Source organism: Physeter macrocephalus, chromosome 1 (assembly GCF_002837175.3).
Source record: "Physeter macrocephalus isolate SW-GA chromosome 1, ASM283717v5, whole genome shotgun sequence".
NCBI lineage: Eukaryota > Metazoa > Chordata > Mammalia > Artiodactyla > Physeteridae > Physeter > Physeter macrocephalus.
The window spans coordinates 40,091,410-40,106,334 of record NC_041214.2 but is presented as its reverse complement, the minus strand read 5'-3'; the positions used below and the strand labels follow the sequence as shown (position 1 = coordinate 40,106,334).

Here is a 14,925-nt window from a genome sequence, read left to right as displayed (position 1 = left end):
AATCAACTATATGTATACATATATCCCCATATCTCCTCCCTCTTGCGTCTCCCTCCCACCCTCCCTATCCCACCCCTCTAGCTGGTCACAAAGTACCGAGCTGATCTCCCTGTGCTATGCGGCTGCTTCCCACTAGCTATCTGTTTTACATTTGATAGTGTATATATGTCCATGCCACTCTCTCACTCCATCCCAGCATACCCTTCCCCCTTCCCACGTCCTCAAGTCCATTCTCTAGTAGGTCTGCGTCTTTATAGAATGCATTCTTGATCACCACCTCTCAGCTTTCTGTTCTCTCTCTCTGCAGACCAGATTCCTAGAGAGTAGAGGATTGGGGGGCCAGGGGGTGAGGTTGGCCGGGGGAGGGTATTCCAAGTCTGCTGTCTACCTGCTCTCTTTTGGCTCTGCCAGTGGACAGGACACTAATAAAAAGTTGCCCTTTGTTTATAAACATTAGTTTGTGATTAAATGGTATATAAATTTTAGTTTTGTCTGTGACTCATAAGCAGAAGATGGCTGTATTATACTTCATTTGTTCCTGTTTGCAGTTACTTCTGTAGTATTCCTATCCAGGTTAGGAGTGGTGGTGTTAGTCTATATTTTAACATCAAAATGAATTTTTTGTTTAAAGGACTCTGATTACAAAAGATATTTGGGGGAGGGATAAGGGGATATTTGTTTTTTTGACTCAATAACTGCGTGGAGCTGTCACACAGTAGCTTTTCAACTGAAATACTCAAGTTTCATAATCTCAGTATTTTAAAATTTTTTTTTCCAGGAGATTCAAATCAAAATGGAAGAAGAACAAGTTCTACTTTAGACTCTGATGGAACTTTTAATTCCTATAGGTAGGTGATGAATACATAGATATATAATATTACAAGATATCTAATCTTACAGTGTTCCAAAAAATCTGACAAATGTGAAAAATATTGTGGTATGCAATTGTCCTGCAGACTTATTGAGTAATTGAAAATGTAACATTCTTAGTTCTTGAGTAGATGGACTTATTGTAGATATCTGTCGTTATCAGAGTAGGATGATTAGAATGAATGCACATGTAGTATTAAGCTTCAATATAATCCATTTTTGTTTTTGTTTTTCCAGTATATCTTTTACAGTACTAAAGGCTTCCTTTGTTTAAGTTTCCTGCTAATACAGAGTGTATTGCTTGTGAGCATCTCAGAGAGTATAAAATGTAATCCGTGGTTACATTAAGTGCTGTTTGTTAACATCCCGTTTGGCTCTTCAGCAAACAGGGCAGTTACATTTCAATTAACAATTTTTAAAAAGGATACAGCAATTAAGGAAACATGCATCTTATCTAGTTACTTGTTAATATTCTCTTTATAACTTGAATTTGCTTGAGTAAATGTTTATATATTTTGTATCTTCTTAACAGGGAAACCTAGGAAGAAGAAAGATTAATGTATTTCCAGTAATATTTAAAAATTCATATACTGAACCAAAATGATATAAGAACTAGGTTGTTTTCTTTTGGGGAATGAGAAGTAGAGATTGAGTAATAATACATTTCGGCATTATAGGTAGCAATGTAGATTCTTGAAGAAGTACTTTAATTGGAGTACATTGTCCTTATGGTTAATAAGTTCCGATACTTGTGTGTTGATGCTGTAAAATATATGCAAGAACCACTGTACGCTTGGAAACTCATTTGAATATTAAGCTATAATTCCTTCTTTTCTGTAATAAATATGGAATTTATGCTGAGAATCTTTATCTTTTTCTTGAACACATATTCTGTATACCTAGCTGGAAATGTGTCATTTTTTTCTTCAGATCCCAGGCAAGCTTATATTCAGGAAGCACTTAATAAAAGTGTGGTAATTGTGAAAGTTTTTACAGTTTGTTTGTGAATTCCAGAAATGAGGTGGTAATTGAGATGCTTGACATCTTTACTTTGTACCAGTTGGGGTCTTTATAAATAATCAGTCATTCAAGTGTCATGGATACTACAGAAGGCTTATGTTCCCATGGTGTTCTAGAAGCGTATTATCACAGCAGTAATAGCTCACGTGTTGTCATTATATTTTCTCTGTACGCATCCTACCTTATAAATGTTGGAGTTCTCCAGAACCTTCTTTTAGTGCTGAAGTGTAATATTAAGTTTGGAATTTGACATATTAAATAATAGGTAGAATTCTCTATCTGAACATGTTGATCATACCAAAAAAAAAAAAAGATGAATATAAAAGATATTTATTTATTTATTTATGGCCATGCTGCACAGCTTACAGGATTTCAGTTCCCTGACCAGGGATTGAACCTGGGCCAGAGCAGTGAAAGTGCAGAATCCTGACCACTAGACCACCAGGGAACTCTCTGTAAAAGATATTTAAATAAATACTCATGTTTGTCATGTAACTGAGGAATGCTAAGATGATAATATGTGTGAAATCCATGGTGGAAATATCAGTATTAGATATAAATACATTTTAAAAAAATCCAAGACAAAAGGAAAATAAAGATGTATTTCAAAGGCAGGAAAACCCATATGTATATATCAATTTCATTGGTGAATTATACTTCATAACTACATTTGTAGTTAGCTAATTATAGTAACTAATGGACAGCAAGTTAAGAGAAATGTGTTAATATGAAGGCACAGTGTTATCTGGTAGTTTATTTTGTTCTTGAGTAGTTTGAAGATTAAAGTATCTTAGTATTATTGAATGATAATTGTACTTTGAAAATAAACTCCTAATGCAACTTTGCACAGTAAATACTAATGTTGTTAACTAATATAGTTTTAATCAATGCCTGTCAGTGTTGTAATGTTAGGATATTAATTTATTGTTGTAATTAAAAAGGCAAGATAAAAAGCTCAGGTAGTACAGTGCATAAAAATGTGCTTTTAATAGTTGGCAGGCCAATGCTGTTATTAAATAGTATTATAGTATTTAAGGTGTGAAATGAATATTTTTCTACTGAATAGGCAATAGCTCTTACAATATAATGAGCTTACTTGTGAATTTGACACTTGGGTTAAATGCAGAATTCATAGAAGCACAGCTCTAGGGTATATTTTCATATCAGGTTAACTGATAAAACCTAGGAATTGTTGCAGAATCACACTAAAATGGCAACAGAATTGTCAATAAAATTTACTTTTGAAAATGAAAATTATTTTTCTATTACTATCGGAGCTCTTTTAAAACAAGTAGAAATAGTTTATTAGAAAAATGTGAATGTTCCAACCGTCAAATATCTTTAGCCTAACAAGTCTACCTTTGTGTTTTAAACCACCTCAGAAATCCTGACCTTTCTTCACAGATAATTCTGGCTGTCAACCTAGTACTAGGATACTCAAGCTATATATGCTGTGTCTTGGGATAATTATTAGCTCTAGTTTTTTATCTATAGAATGGACATTATAATGTCTGACCTGCTTCCTTCTCACAACTGTTTTAAAGATCGAGATTGGACTGTATAAGATAAAGCCTTTTGAAAATCTAAATGCAAAGCCATGCATTAATATTATTAATTCTTTGTGCTTACCTCATGTGAACTGGCAACTTTGCTGCTTTAGTGTTCACTTAACGTTCCACGTGTGTACCCTTTTATAGCATGTGCCAAGGTTTTATTAACTTTCCAATTCAGTCTTGAATTGGTCACCTAAGTCTATATTCTTTCCATTATTTGTTTATATTATTGTGGTCTTAGATGGTCAGTTATAAGAGGGCACAGTCTCTTTTTTTGTTGTTGTTTTGGTTTTTGTTTATTAATAATATCTAAACATAGCGAGTTGGTTCGTATCCTGATTCCAAATGGAGACTTTGGACAAGTCTTAGGCTCAGCTTCCTCACCTTGAATGTGGGGATAATAAAACACATTTGTTACAAGGAGTTAATGGGCTAATGTTGTGTGGCAAATGCTGAATAAATATTAGCTGCTTTTATCTTCCAGTCCATGTCATCCTCATCATTGTCATCATTGTTAATCTTTTGGTATTGTAGTATATTTTTACAGTGCGCTAATGTAGAGACACCAAAAGGAAGGTTTAAAAAAAAAATGTCTTACAGGAAAATAACTTTTGTTTTTTAGCAGAAAGGAGGCTAAGAACAAGCTTAACCCGAGGCTTGATACTCTGTCTCTGCTGTATATTCCAGGTTGCCTTTGTATAACACATTTGTACACATAGTAGAGATAAGAGGAAGATGTTTTATTATGAGTATAAGTTCAGAGGTGGATTTTTGGAATTTTGACAAAGTTTGAAATTTACAATCAATGGACTGTATCTATAGCTTTATGTGCCTAAGTCTCATAGGTTTGTTTTTCAGAGGCTAGGAGGTTTCACTTTGGATTTGTGTCTCTTGTGGTTTGCTTCATTGATTCATATAGAGTACAGCTGCATTTAACTCCTAAGGCACCAGTATGATGATTATATGGTGCCTGGGTAATAGCTAGATCTTGATTTGGAAGTTTCTGTTAAAATTTAATTGTTTATCTCCCAACTCATTTGCAGGTGATGTGGTAAAATGGAAAGATTAGAAGAATTGAGAAGATATTACTGGTTTATGCAGTATACCTTGTGCTTTTTAAAGACTAGTGTTAATGTTTTCTGTTAGATTAAATGAGCTTTCTCTGTTTCTTATTTCACCATTAAAACTGAGACCCTTTCAAACTGAGGGTATGAAAGCAGAGAAGTAGTTTGCCAATGAGCAGTTTGCAGTAGATGTTTAACTTAGTGACTGTAGCACAGGGCCACATGGTAGGAGTGTTCTCTCCCCATCCCCCCTCCTCTTCCCAAGGGCAGCTGACCTTCTCCTCTGCAAAGAGGCGAGCCCCTTGCCAGCACATATGACTACAGACTATTACATTAATCTGTTTAGCTGTAGTACCAGCTGCTTGCATGTTTTTAATTATCGTATTAGATGGTATAACAGTGACCTATGAAATAAATTGAAGGTGAGCATTTAAAAATTTTCCTTTTTTTACCCTATGTTTTTAAATATCTTGATTGATCAAATTATGATATTCTGCAAAAGTTCATTGGAAGTCTGTATGGTTTTTTGAGTCAGTGTAAAGCTTTTAAAAGTATAATGTTATAATTACCAGTATAAAAATAACTTCATTTTTACCTCATTTTTGAAAGAGTTAGGCTGTGTTTATGTAGCCACAAATTCATGTTAAAATCTGTTGCTTTAAGAGTCAATTTAGAGAAAACTCAGACCAGTTATTTTGAGTTTCTCTGGGAAACTCAAAATATTGCTTAAATTTCAGACAACATCTTGGCATTGTATAAATGGCATAGCATGGAATATAAATCATTTTAGATTATTTTAAAATAATTTTGTCTATTTAACTCCGATTTTCTAGATTCTGTGTATTCAGTGGTAAATCATCTTAGCTGACCCTAATTATTTTTACAATTTAATTTCACATGGTACCATTTTTTAGTGTATTTTCCCAAACGGTGCCATTAGTAAAAATGTATTATCTTCTGGATTTTGACAATTGGATAATTTTCAAATAATACCTTAAATGAAATGCTGACTCCAGGAGACAGTTCAAAATAATAACGACCAGTGATTGTTCAGTTACGAGTCATAGCCGATCAACAAAACTTATAATGATTTAGTCAGAAACCCTGATGTTGAATTAAAAAACATAGGTAGTTGAATGCAAAAAAGAATTGCAAAATACTTATGTGTGTCTTTTGAATTAGGAAATCCTACAACTGGCATAACGGGGTGACTCTTGAGCCTTGAAAAATGTGTAGTCCTTGAATAAGGACTATAAACTACACACTTTTTTTTAACTAAGAAATATTCATTCTTTTTGGCTTCATAGTTTTTTCCCTCTAAAGAAAGACCAAGTTTCATATTTCAAAAGAACTTTTGTTGAAGAAATAAGGGAAAAATTTCCCCTTTATATATTTTATTTTCTTTTTAAGGAAAGAAAATAAAAAGGCACTTGGCGCTAAAGTACTGATGGCATTATTTCTTTTTATATATATATATATATATATATATATAAACATCTCTATTGGAGTATAATTGCTTTACAATGGTGTGTTAGTTTCTGCTTTATAACAAAGTGAATCAGCTATACGTATACATACATCCCCATATCTCCTCCCTCTTGCGTCTCCCTCCCACTTTCCCTATCCCACCCCTCTAGGTGGTCACAAAGCACCGAGCTGATCTCCCTGTACTATGTGGCTGCTTCCCACTAGCTATCAGTTTTACACTTGGTAGTGTATATATGGCCATGCCACTCTTTCAGTTCGTCCCAGCTTACCCATCCCCCTCCCCGTGTCCTCAAGTCCATTCTCTATATCTGCGTCTTTATTCCTGTCCTGCCCCTAGGTTCATTAGAACCAATTTTTTTTTTTAGATTCCATATATATGTGTTAGCATATGGTATTTGTTTTTCTCTTATTTCTTGATATTGATCAGAGCTTCCACAGTTGCCTCCCTTTCTCAGTATGGTGTATTCTGTAGCCCACAGAGTCAAAGGCTGTTTAAGTTGGTTAAAAGTTTTTAAGAAATTATAGTTGGTTTAGCTTTTTGAATTTAAAAGTTGTCTTTTTCTGAATAAGGAAGAAAACCATTAATTTGAACTTTCTTTAGTCAGTGAGGAAATTTTTAAAATTAGGCTTCAAGTTTTATCACAAAGACGTTTATGTATCCTATTTACGTGTAATTAATAATTTGGGAGGATGTGGGAAATATCCTTACATCATTTACATTTATTGTTGGTATAGTACCTTCCTCCTCACCCCGATTTGTATGTAAGAGGGTCATATGTCTCTTGAAATGACAATGAAGCAGTGATTCAAAATATTAGAGATAATAGGGCAAAAGCATACTTTGGATTTAAAATTAGAAATCTAGGTTCTGGTTAGGCTCTTAGAATGATATAAATTTGTTAATCTATTATTTTTAGGAATACGGAATTATAGAAACAATTTAATTATTGAAAGTTATACTGTATTAGTTTGTTTGGGGTGCTATAACAAAATACCAGAGACTAGGTAGCTTATTAACAACAGAAATTTATTTCTCACAATTTAGAGGCTGGGAAGTTCAAGATTAAGATGCTGGTAGATTTGGTGTTTGATGGAGCCCACTTCCGGGTTCATAGATGGAGTGTTTTCACTGAGTTCTCACTTGGCTGTAGGGGCAAGAAAGATCTCTGGGAGCCTCTTTTGTAAAGGCACTAATTCCATTCATTAGGGCTCAGCCCTGGTGACTTAATCACCTCCGAAAGGCCCCACCCCCAAACACTTGTCACACTGGGTGTCAGGATTCAGAACATGAATCTGTGGGGGCCACATTCAGTCCATAACACATACTAAAGATAATCAAGACCAAACTGAATTCCCCATCCCACTCCTTCTCCACCCACTCATCTTAAGTTCCTGAGGCCTTGCCTTTTAAATTATTTTTCCAGGACATAGCTTAGTAAATAGATGAAAGAAGAGGATCTAGAATTAGGGTTTCTTTCCTGATTCTTAGAAAGTTGCTTTCCTCACTTTGATGTGATGCCTGTATTTTGTTGAGAATCTGTATAATTATATGACACTCACTGACTCTTTAAGTTCTTAAGAATAAATACATAATTTAGGGAAACAGTTTAGAAAAAATACACAGAAATAAGACAGAATAAAGTTTACATCTTCTCTCCAGCACTTACTGACTGTGTGATCTTAGGCAAGGTAATTAACCTCCCTGATTCCTAATTACTTCATTTGTGAAGCTGGAGTATTAACAGCTCCTATATCACAGAGTTGTGGAGGGCATACCTACAAATGTGTAGAACTGCTGGACCAGTCACCTAACACATAGTGAGTAACAATACTAGTTTCTTCTTTTTTTCTCTCTTTTCTAAAACTTCCTTTAAGTTTTAATCAACTTTTTCACCTAACAAAGTTGGCCTTCATCTCAGAAAAGTATTTTAAATTTACTCATTTTATTTATTTTTGGCTGCATTGGGTCTTTGTTGCTGCACGCAGGCTTTCTCTAGTTGCAGAGAGCGGGGGCTACTCTTTGTTGCGGGGCACGGGCTCTAGGCACGCGGGCTTCAGTAGTTGTGTTACACGGGCTCAGTAGCTGTGGCGCACGGGCTTAGTTGCTCCTTGGCATGTGGGATCTTCCTGGACCAGGGATCTAACCCGTGTCCCCTGCCTTGGCAGGCGGATTCTTAACCACTGCGCCACCAGGGAAGTATTTTAAAATTCTATGTAGTTTTAAAGTGGCAGTAAATTTCTGATGTTTGATTTGATGGACAATTTATAAGTCTCAAAGATATAGTTTAAGGGTGAAATTTACATAGAATATTTTAATAAAATTAGTATTTAATATTTGTCTCTTTTCTATATCAGATTACCTTGCCTTTTGAGGGAAAGTGGCAGTGGTTAATAATCCTATTTTTTCATTTATTATTAATCCAGAGCTTTCAAAAGTGCTTTTCTGACATTTGTTTATACATATATAAACAAATATGTATATATATATATAAACACCCATTTCCATTCCGGCGTATGGAAAAACCCAAATGAACTTTTTGGCCAACCCAAATATATATGAAAGTTTGTTGTTGTTCATCATGAGATCTAACATATCTTCATTCATTCTGCAGATCGTTATTCTGCACCCATTACAGGCCAGCCAGTGTGCTAGACAAAGATTAAAACAAAGACCCTACTCTTGGTGCACTCGTGATCTAGGAGGGGAGACAGACATGGAAGCAACTAGCATACATGAGGACTGGTGTCATCGTGGGGGCATTTCACCAAGAACTAGGGGAATACCAGACGGGCTAGTTAATATTGAGGGTGGGTTGTGGTTGGGAGGAAGGATATGTTTGCTAGACAAAGTAAATGAACAGGAGTTTTCCGGGAGGTGAACAATATTAACAAAGACATTCTTCATTTTCTACTGCAGCAGTGCATTCTTTGGGGGTTTGGGGCACTCAGAATGGGTAGATTCGGTTGGCCTTGTATTTATCAGTGACAAACTCATACAACACGGGTATTTACATATAACTGTTTCATTGTGGTGACATTGTTACTTTGCAGGAACTGCTATTTTGACAGTAAATTTCAGTGTATCATAGATGTTTGATATATCTAAATCAGTGATCAAAAATTTTAACTGGGAGTTGAAAATGTGAATCTTTAAATTGCACAAAATTATATGAAATAGTTGATAATGTTACAATTGAGAGTGAATATTATGTGCCTAGAAATAAGGGAGAAATCAATAAACCAGCTATGGAATAAAATTAGCCTGGTAATGAGAGAATATTTGAAAGTTAAAAAGATGTCCTAGTATCATCTGAACATATGGACCTAGGTTTCATTCCATGATTATAGAGGCACTTTTCTGAGATAGATATAGAAGTAGTTTAGTCTGGTTGACATATTCTCAAGGAGTTTCAAAGATTGTATTTCCAGCTACTTGTTCAGATTAGAAAAATAATTTGGATGACATGACCAAGTCTCTGAACCCATCTGAAGCAAAACAGAATAGTTACGCACCATCTCTTAACTCGGTCTCCAATTTTTAACATGCTTCTAGATCTTAAAGCTCCCTTGAGTGGTAGAGCCCCACTATCACTGAATCAGGCACAGAGCTCTGGTTGTTTGGATCTTGTTCGGTTCACAAGAGTAAATTTAAAATCTCCAAAGCAACTCCTGTCGTTTGCTTGCCCGCCCCTCCTCCACCCCACCACAGGGCCACGCCCAGAGCCTGAGTCTCTCCTTTGTATTCTGACCTCATTTTTTCCCACCTGAGAGATCTGGGGTAGGGTGGAGGGAGTAGGATAAATAAATAAAGCCAGAGTGGTCTGTTTGGCATTTTGAACACTGCTCCCACCCCCGTTTCTCCTGCTGCCCCCTGAGCGACTGATGGAGCCTGCTCCCTAGAGAAGGAGCCCATTTTCCTGCCTCTGTATCTCTAGGTACCATTCCGAATTATAGTATTTTTAAAAGTTCTGTAGAAAAAATGAAAATTTTCTTCCGGTGCTGATTTTCAATCTTATAGTAGCATTCCACGCAACAACTTTACTAAAACATCCCGCTCGTTCATTATAAAGATATCTGTGGTCATATAATTGTTTTGTGGCATCCATTTGGGAATATCTGGATTATCACGTGTATGAACTAACAGAACAGCAAATAACAAAGTAACAAAAGGTCTTTTATGAAGTCAGGACTAGATTTGGGTTCTTTTGAAGTCCATGAACTTTCAAATAACATAAAATTTCAGCTGTGGAGAGTATGTCTGCATATTAACAGAGGATTTTTTTATGAAGCATAATTTAATTAGGGCAAGGAGGTCGTGAGAAAACCACTCATCTTCCACTGTGATGTGGAGCAGCTGTTTTAAAAAATCGGTGAGAGAAGTATTGCGCCCCCTGGTGTTCAGGCCTGCGTGGGAAGCAGCGTGCGGCTGGGCCCGGGTCACCACACCCTGATTCCTTCACTTCAGTGTCTTCCCAGCGTCCGGTGTTGAGAAAAGGGATCGCCCCTCTTTTCTTTGTAGATGCAGTAACATATCAGTTATTTAGAGGTCAAATTTCTAATATCTTCACCCAAGGAGGATGTAATCAGAAAGTTAGAAATGGGGAAAATGTTAAAATAGCCAAAGAGTTTGTTTATTTAGGTAGATTTAGTAACAGGAAAGCCCTTCCAGTTCTGAAAGTGCTTCCACTTAATCTAATTTCTCATTTCCTTTTCCTTGCAAAATGCTAATATAGTTTATGTTATTGAAATAGGCTAGAATGTATGACAGTTCAAAGTTTACTTTGTTGTCTTGGTTTTAAAAAAGAAAAAGTGAGCAAGTGACGGGTGCAGATTTAGGATTTCTGAAAGCTAATATATTATTTTTATGAATCAATAGCTGATCCCCTGAAAACGATGGCCATGAGAGAAATGCCACTAAAAGCAGAATGGAAAACTCCAAAAGCCAAGCAGTATGGAGTTATTTAATGTAGAAGCAAATAGCCATGCATTTCCCAAATGTATATCACATCTGGAAAAAAATTCCTTTAAGTTTTAGAAATGTTTTGGTACTCTCAACATTTTTGAGTTGAGAAAATGGCATACATTGGCCTTTCATCATGCTGGGTAAATTAGGTATTCAAGCATGGATTTTTAAAATCAGTGCATTTTTTTTCTTTTTAACTATAAATGAGTGATGTTTTCTAGTCACCCTGGGGTTGGGGGTATTTCCTTATTTTTCCAGGGGCCCATGTAAAGTTGTTTTCCCAGGTACATTAGTCTAACAAATTATAAAGTACACATTGACCTTGAACTAAAGTTTATTTGATCACATGGCCCGTTGATCTTCATTTTAAATTACCGTTTCCAGGATCTTTGAGCCAGTCTCTTGCCAAGTATGGTTATAATATGCTCACAGTCCAAATCTCAGGTCTGATTCTTCCCAGTATCAATCATTTTTGGTAACTTACAGATGTACCACTGTCATCACTAAAGATCTGCTTTTCTAACTTTTATGTGTGTGTGTGTGTATGTGTGAGTGTGCGTGTGAATGTGAGTGTGAGCGTGTGTGTGTTTGTGTGTGTTGTGTGAGTGTGTGCGTGTGTGAGTGGTGTGTGTGTGAGTGTGAGTGTGTGTGTGTGAGTGAAGAGGGAGGTGGGAGGAAGCAGGAGGCAGAGGGTGGTGATGGAGACAGAAACACAGTGAGAGGCAGTGAGCTAAGAGACGAAAAAGAAAAAAAGAAGAAAAAACTTTTACATGTATATCTGATTTTACTTAGAGTGAATTTTATACTGTGTTACGTCTCTCACAGAATCATCTTGATTTTTTAACCACTTGTAGTCTAGCTTTTAATGTATTTCTGTCTTCTTTCCCCAGGGACACTATATGAGTATGTATCATGTGCATATTTATCTTTATATCTCTTGAACCTTTTTAGTTGTTACTTTAAAAGGGAATGTATATATGAATGGTTTATCATCCTAAAACAGTTTCACTGTCCGATATAAGAACCACTAGTGACATGGGGCTAAGTTTAGGTTTAAATTAATTAAAATAAGACAATAAACAACTGTCGTTCAGTTGCACTAGCCATATTTCACCTGTTTAGTAGCCACGTGTGAGTAGTGATTACCATATTGGGTGGTCAGATAGAAGACATTTCTGTCATCTCAGGAAGTTCTGTTGCATAGTGCTGGTCATCAAATGAATGATGGATTCAGTTAAAATATAATCCACTTAAATCTTTTTAAGAGAAAGTATTTATTTCAAAAATACATGTATTTCTATATGTGTTCCCTACATGTATTTCTATATGTGTTATTCCCTACCAGTCAACCCAGTCTTGGAAAACATGGTTTAAGAAACAGGATTGACTTTTAATTAGGACATCAGATTTTGGGAAATCAATGCTTTCTTCTAAATGACCAGAGAATAATTTGTTTTCAATTCTGTAAGTATTTCCATTGCAGTATTGTTTACATCATAGAGTGTGTGGTAAATTCCTTATCATATAGAAAATAAGATATCAAGTCCATGCTGGTTATCACCAATAGCAAGGAAAACAAGGGCGGGACAGGGGAGCCAAGAAGGTGGAGGTCTGCACCGAGGTGTCTCGAAGAAAGGGATTTCCCCTACTTGTTAATTATGTAAGAAACATCAGTAAACCATGGAATAGAAAACTTTCATTTCAGACAACTTCGTAGCGATTGTCTGGAACAGGTCCTTTTCTCACCTCATTTCTATATGTTTGATCCTTTGATTAGTAATATGATTTATTATGTGCTTAATTTTTTTTAACCTCGTGACACAGCTTTTCTTATTTCTCTTCTAAAAGTACATTTGTTGAGTACTTTTAATATGATCCTGAATTTAGAAGCTCTTAAACACTATATTTTGAAGAAAATAATACGTTATTTTTTAAAAAAAGATTATTATATCTGACAGTCCAAAACTGTTGCTAACTCAGTTGTTATCCACCTTGTGAATATTGATGTGGAAGCTCAAGATTTCTCAATTCACAGTTAAATCCAAACTCGAGTCAAAACATCATTGTAAATTAATTTTAACAAACCACCACACGCTGAACTATCAGTTGCCTTTGTTTCGATGATGCCTCATCACATGAGAACATTTTTCACCTAGAAATATGAAGAAATCCATTTTAGGCTTGTGAGTAATTGTGAGTTGTTTTTGTTTTTATATGTATTTATATATGTATATGTAATATGCCCTGATGTTTCATTATGGAGGGGAAAAAAAAGCTTTAAATAAAAGTAAGTTTTTAAAAATTCCTGATATAGGAAGCAAAAAAGCCAGTATAGTTTCTAATTGCCTTTTAGAGTCTCTGAGTTCCCTCATTACCTGTGATTTAAGCTAAAAATGAGGTAATTATAGATAACATCAGTGTTTATCTGGTTGATCTTGGCACCTGCAGTCCTAATGTTGTAGCTTACCCAGATCTGGTGCCACACTTTATAGTCTGATGCTGACATACCTAATTTACACTTCTCTTATTTCCTTTGATTTTTAAGTTAGACGTTCCTTGTTCTATTTCGATAGTATTTTAAAAACCACTCCTTTAAATTGGTATAAAGGCACATACTCTTCTATGTGGAATATTGGAATCATGGTACAGCCCTTTCATTAAGAGAAATCTTTCCCTGATATATTTCTATACAGATTAAAAATTTTACTGAGTCCTTTATCCCTTTGCATTTGATAAAGCTAATATTATCGTAATTAATATGGCAATCTCACATATTGGCATGCACTTTAGGATTATAAAATTGTATAAACCATTGTGCATCAGATGCAGTTTTCTTACCTGTGGTTCCTCACCTTCAAGTATTCTACCTATCTTGTCTGCCTTAAAGACCACCTTCCTTTGACTTGGCCTTTAGTTCTACTGTTCCTCTAGTCACATCTCAAAGACGAGATGACGATGGTTGACTGGTGACCTTGTAAACCACAGGGCCATCTCTGAGAGCTCCTGTTCCACCCCGCCGCCCCCAGCTTGTCTGTGACTTCTCGACCTTCCCTGTGGTGACGAGCCCTCCTCTGCTCCACTCAGCAACTTTATTATCAGTAAAAGCCAGCGTAGCTCCTCTTGACCGAGTATTGGAGATACTCAGTACTAGACTGTAGTAGTATGTAGTGTGTAGTCTATGAACTCTTCTCAGTTATTGTAATTGTCTGGATTTCTTACGTTAGCTCCACAGAGACATTGTTCCCTGTCTAAATAAAGCCAGAAAATCGGGTAAACCCATCATATAAAATATATAGTATAAAGTTATTTTCTCTAGTGTATCCTCATTTGGGACAACAATTCAGAAATTTTTAATTCCAGAATTGCCTCGTCATTTTTGCATTCTTTAGGTTACAAAGTATGTAAACAATTAAATTGAGAAGGTGCTAACCAGTTTCATACTAATTTTATACGCATATCTTGGGAAAATACATTAAAATATATAATTAGAAATAGTTATCTCCTTACGATCATCAGCTGTATTTCTTCACTGCAAATTCTAGTTGATTTCCATGTCAAAAAAAAAAAATTGCAAGAGCCTTAACTACCTAAATAGTTCTTCTTAAATGAAAGGCATCCATTGCTGCTGCAAAAATTAATTTCACTTATTTAGAAATTATTGTAGTGTTCATGGCCAGTGAATGTTCTTCCCTGAGGAGCACAGAGGTGTTCTCAGAATCCTGAACACAGTGCTTCCAGGGCAGCCACTACTAATCTGCTAACATTGGCAGGGGAAATGAAACAGCCCATTCCTGCCTCTCTTTTTTTTTTTTTTTTTTTTTTAACATCTTTATTGGAGTATAATTGCTTTACAATGGTGTGTTAGTTTCTGCTTTATAACAAAGTGAATCAGTTATACATATACATATGTTCCCATATCTCTTCCCTCTTGCATCTCCCTCCCACCCTCCCTATCACACCCCTCTAG

General features: G+C 35.7%; 1 protein-coding gene across 9 annotated transcripts in view; it reads left to right on the top strand.

Annotated features, from left to right (window-relative positions):
* The window catches only part of TBC1D5 (TBC1 domain family member 5), a 553,958-nt gene that overhangs the window by 278,720 nt on the left and 260,313 nt on the right, over positions 1-14,925 (top strand). For all 9 annotated transcript variants that reach the window (XM_055078836.1, XM_055078755.1, XM_055078770.1 and 6 more), the window contains one exon: positions 779-848. In XM_055078836.1, coding sequence (XP_054934811.1) covers positions 779-848 — 70 coding nt within the window. The remainder of the gene's footprint in view (positions 1-778; positions 849-14,925) is intronic.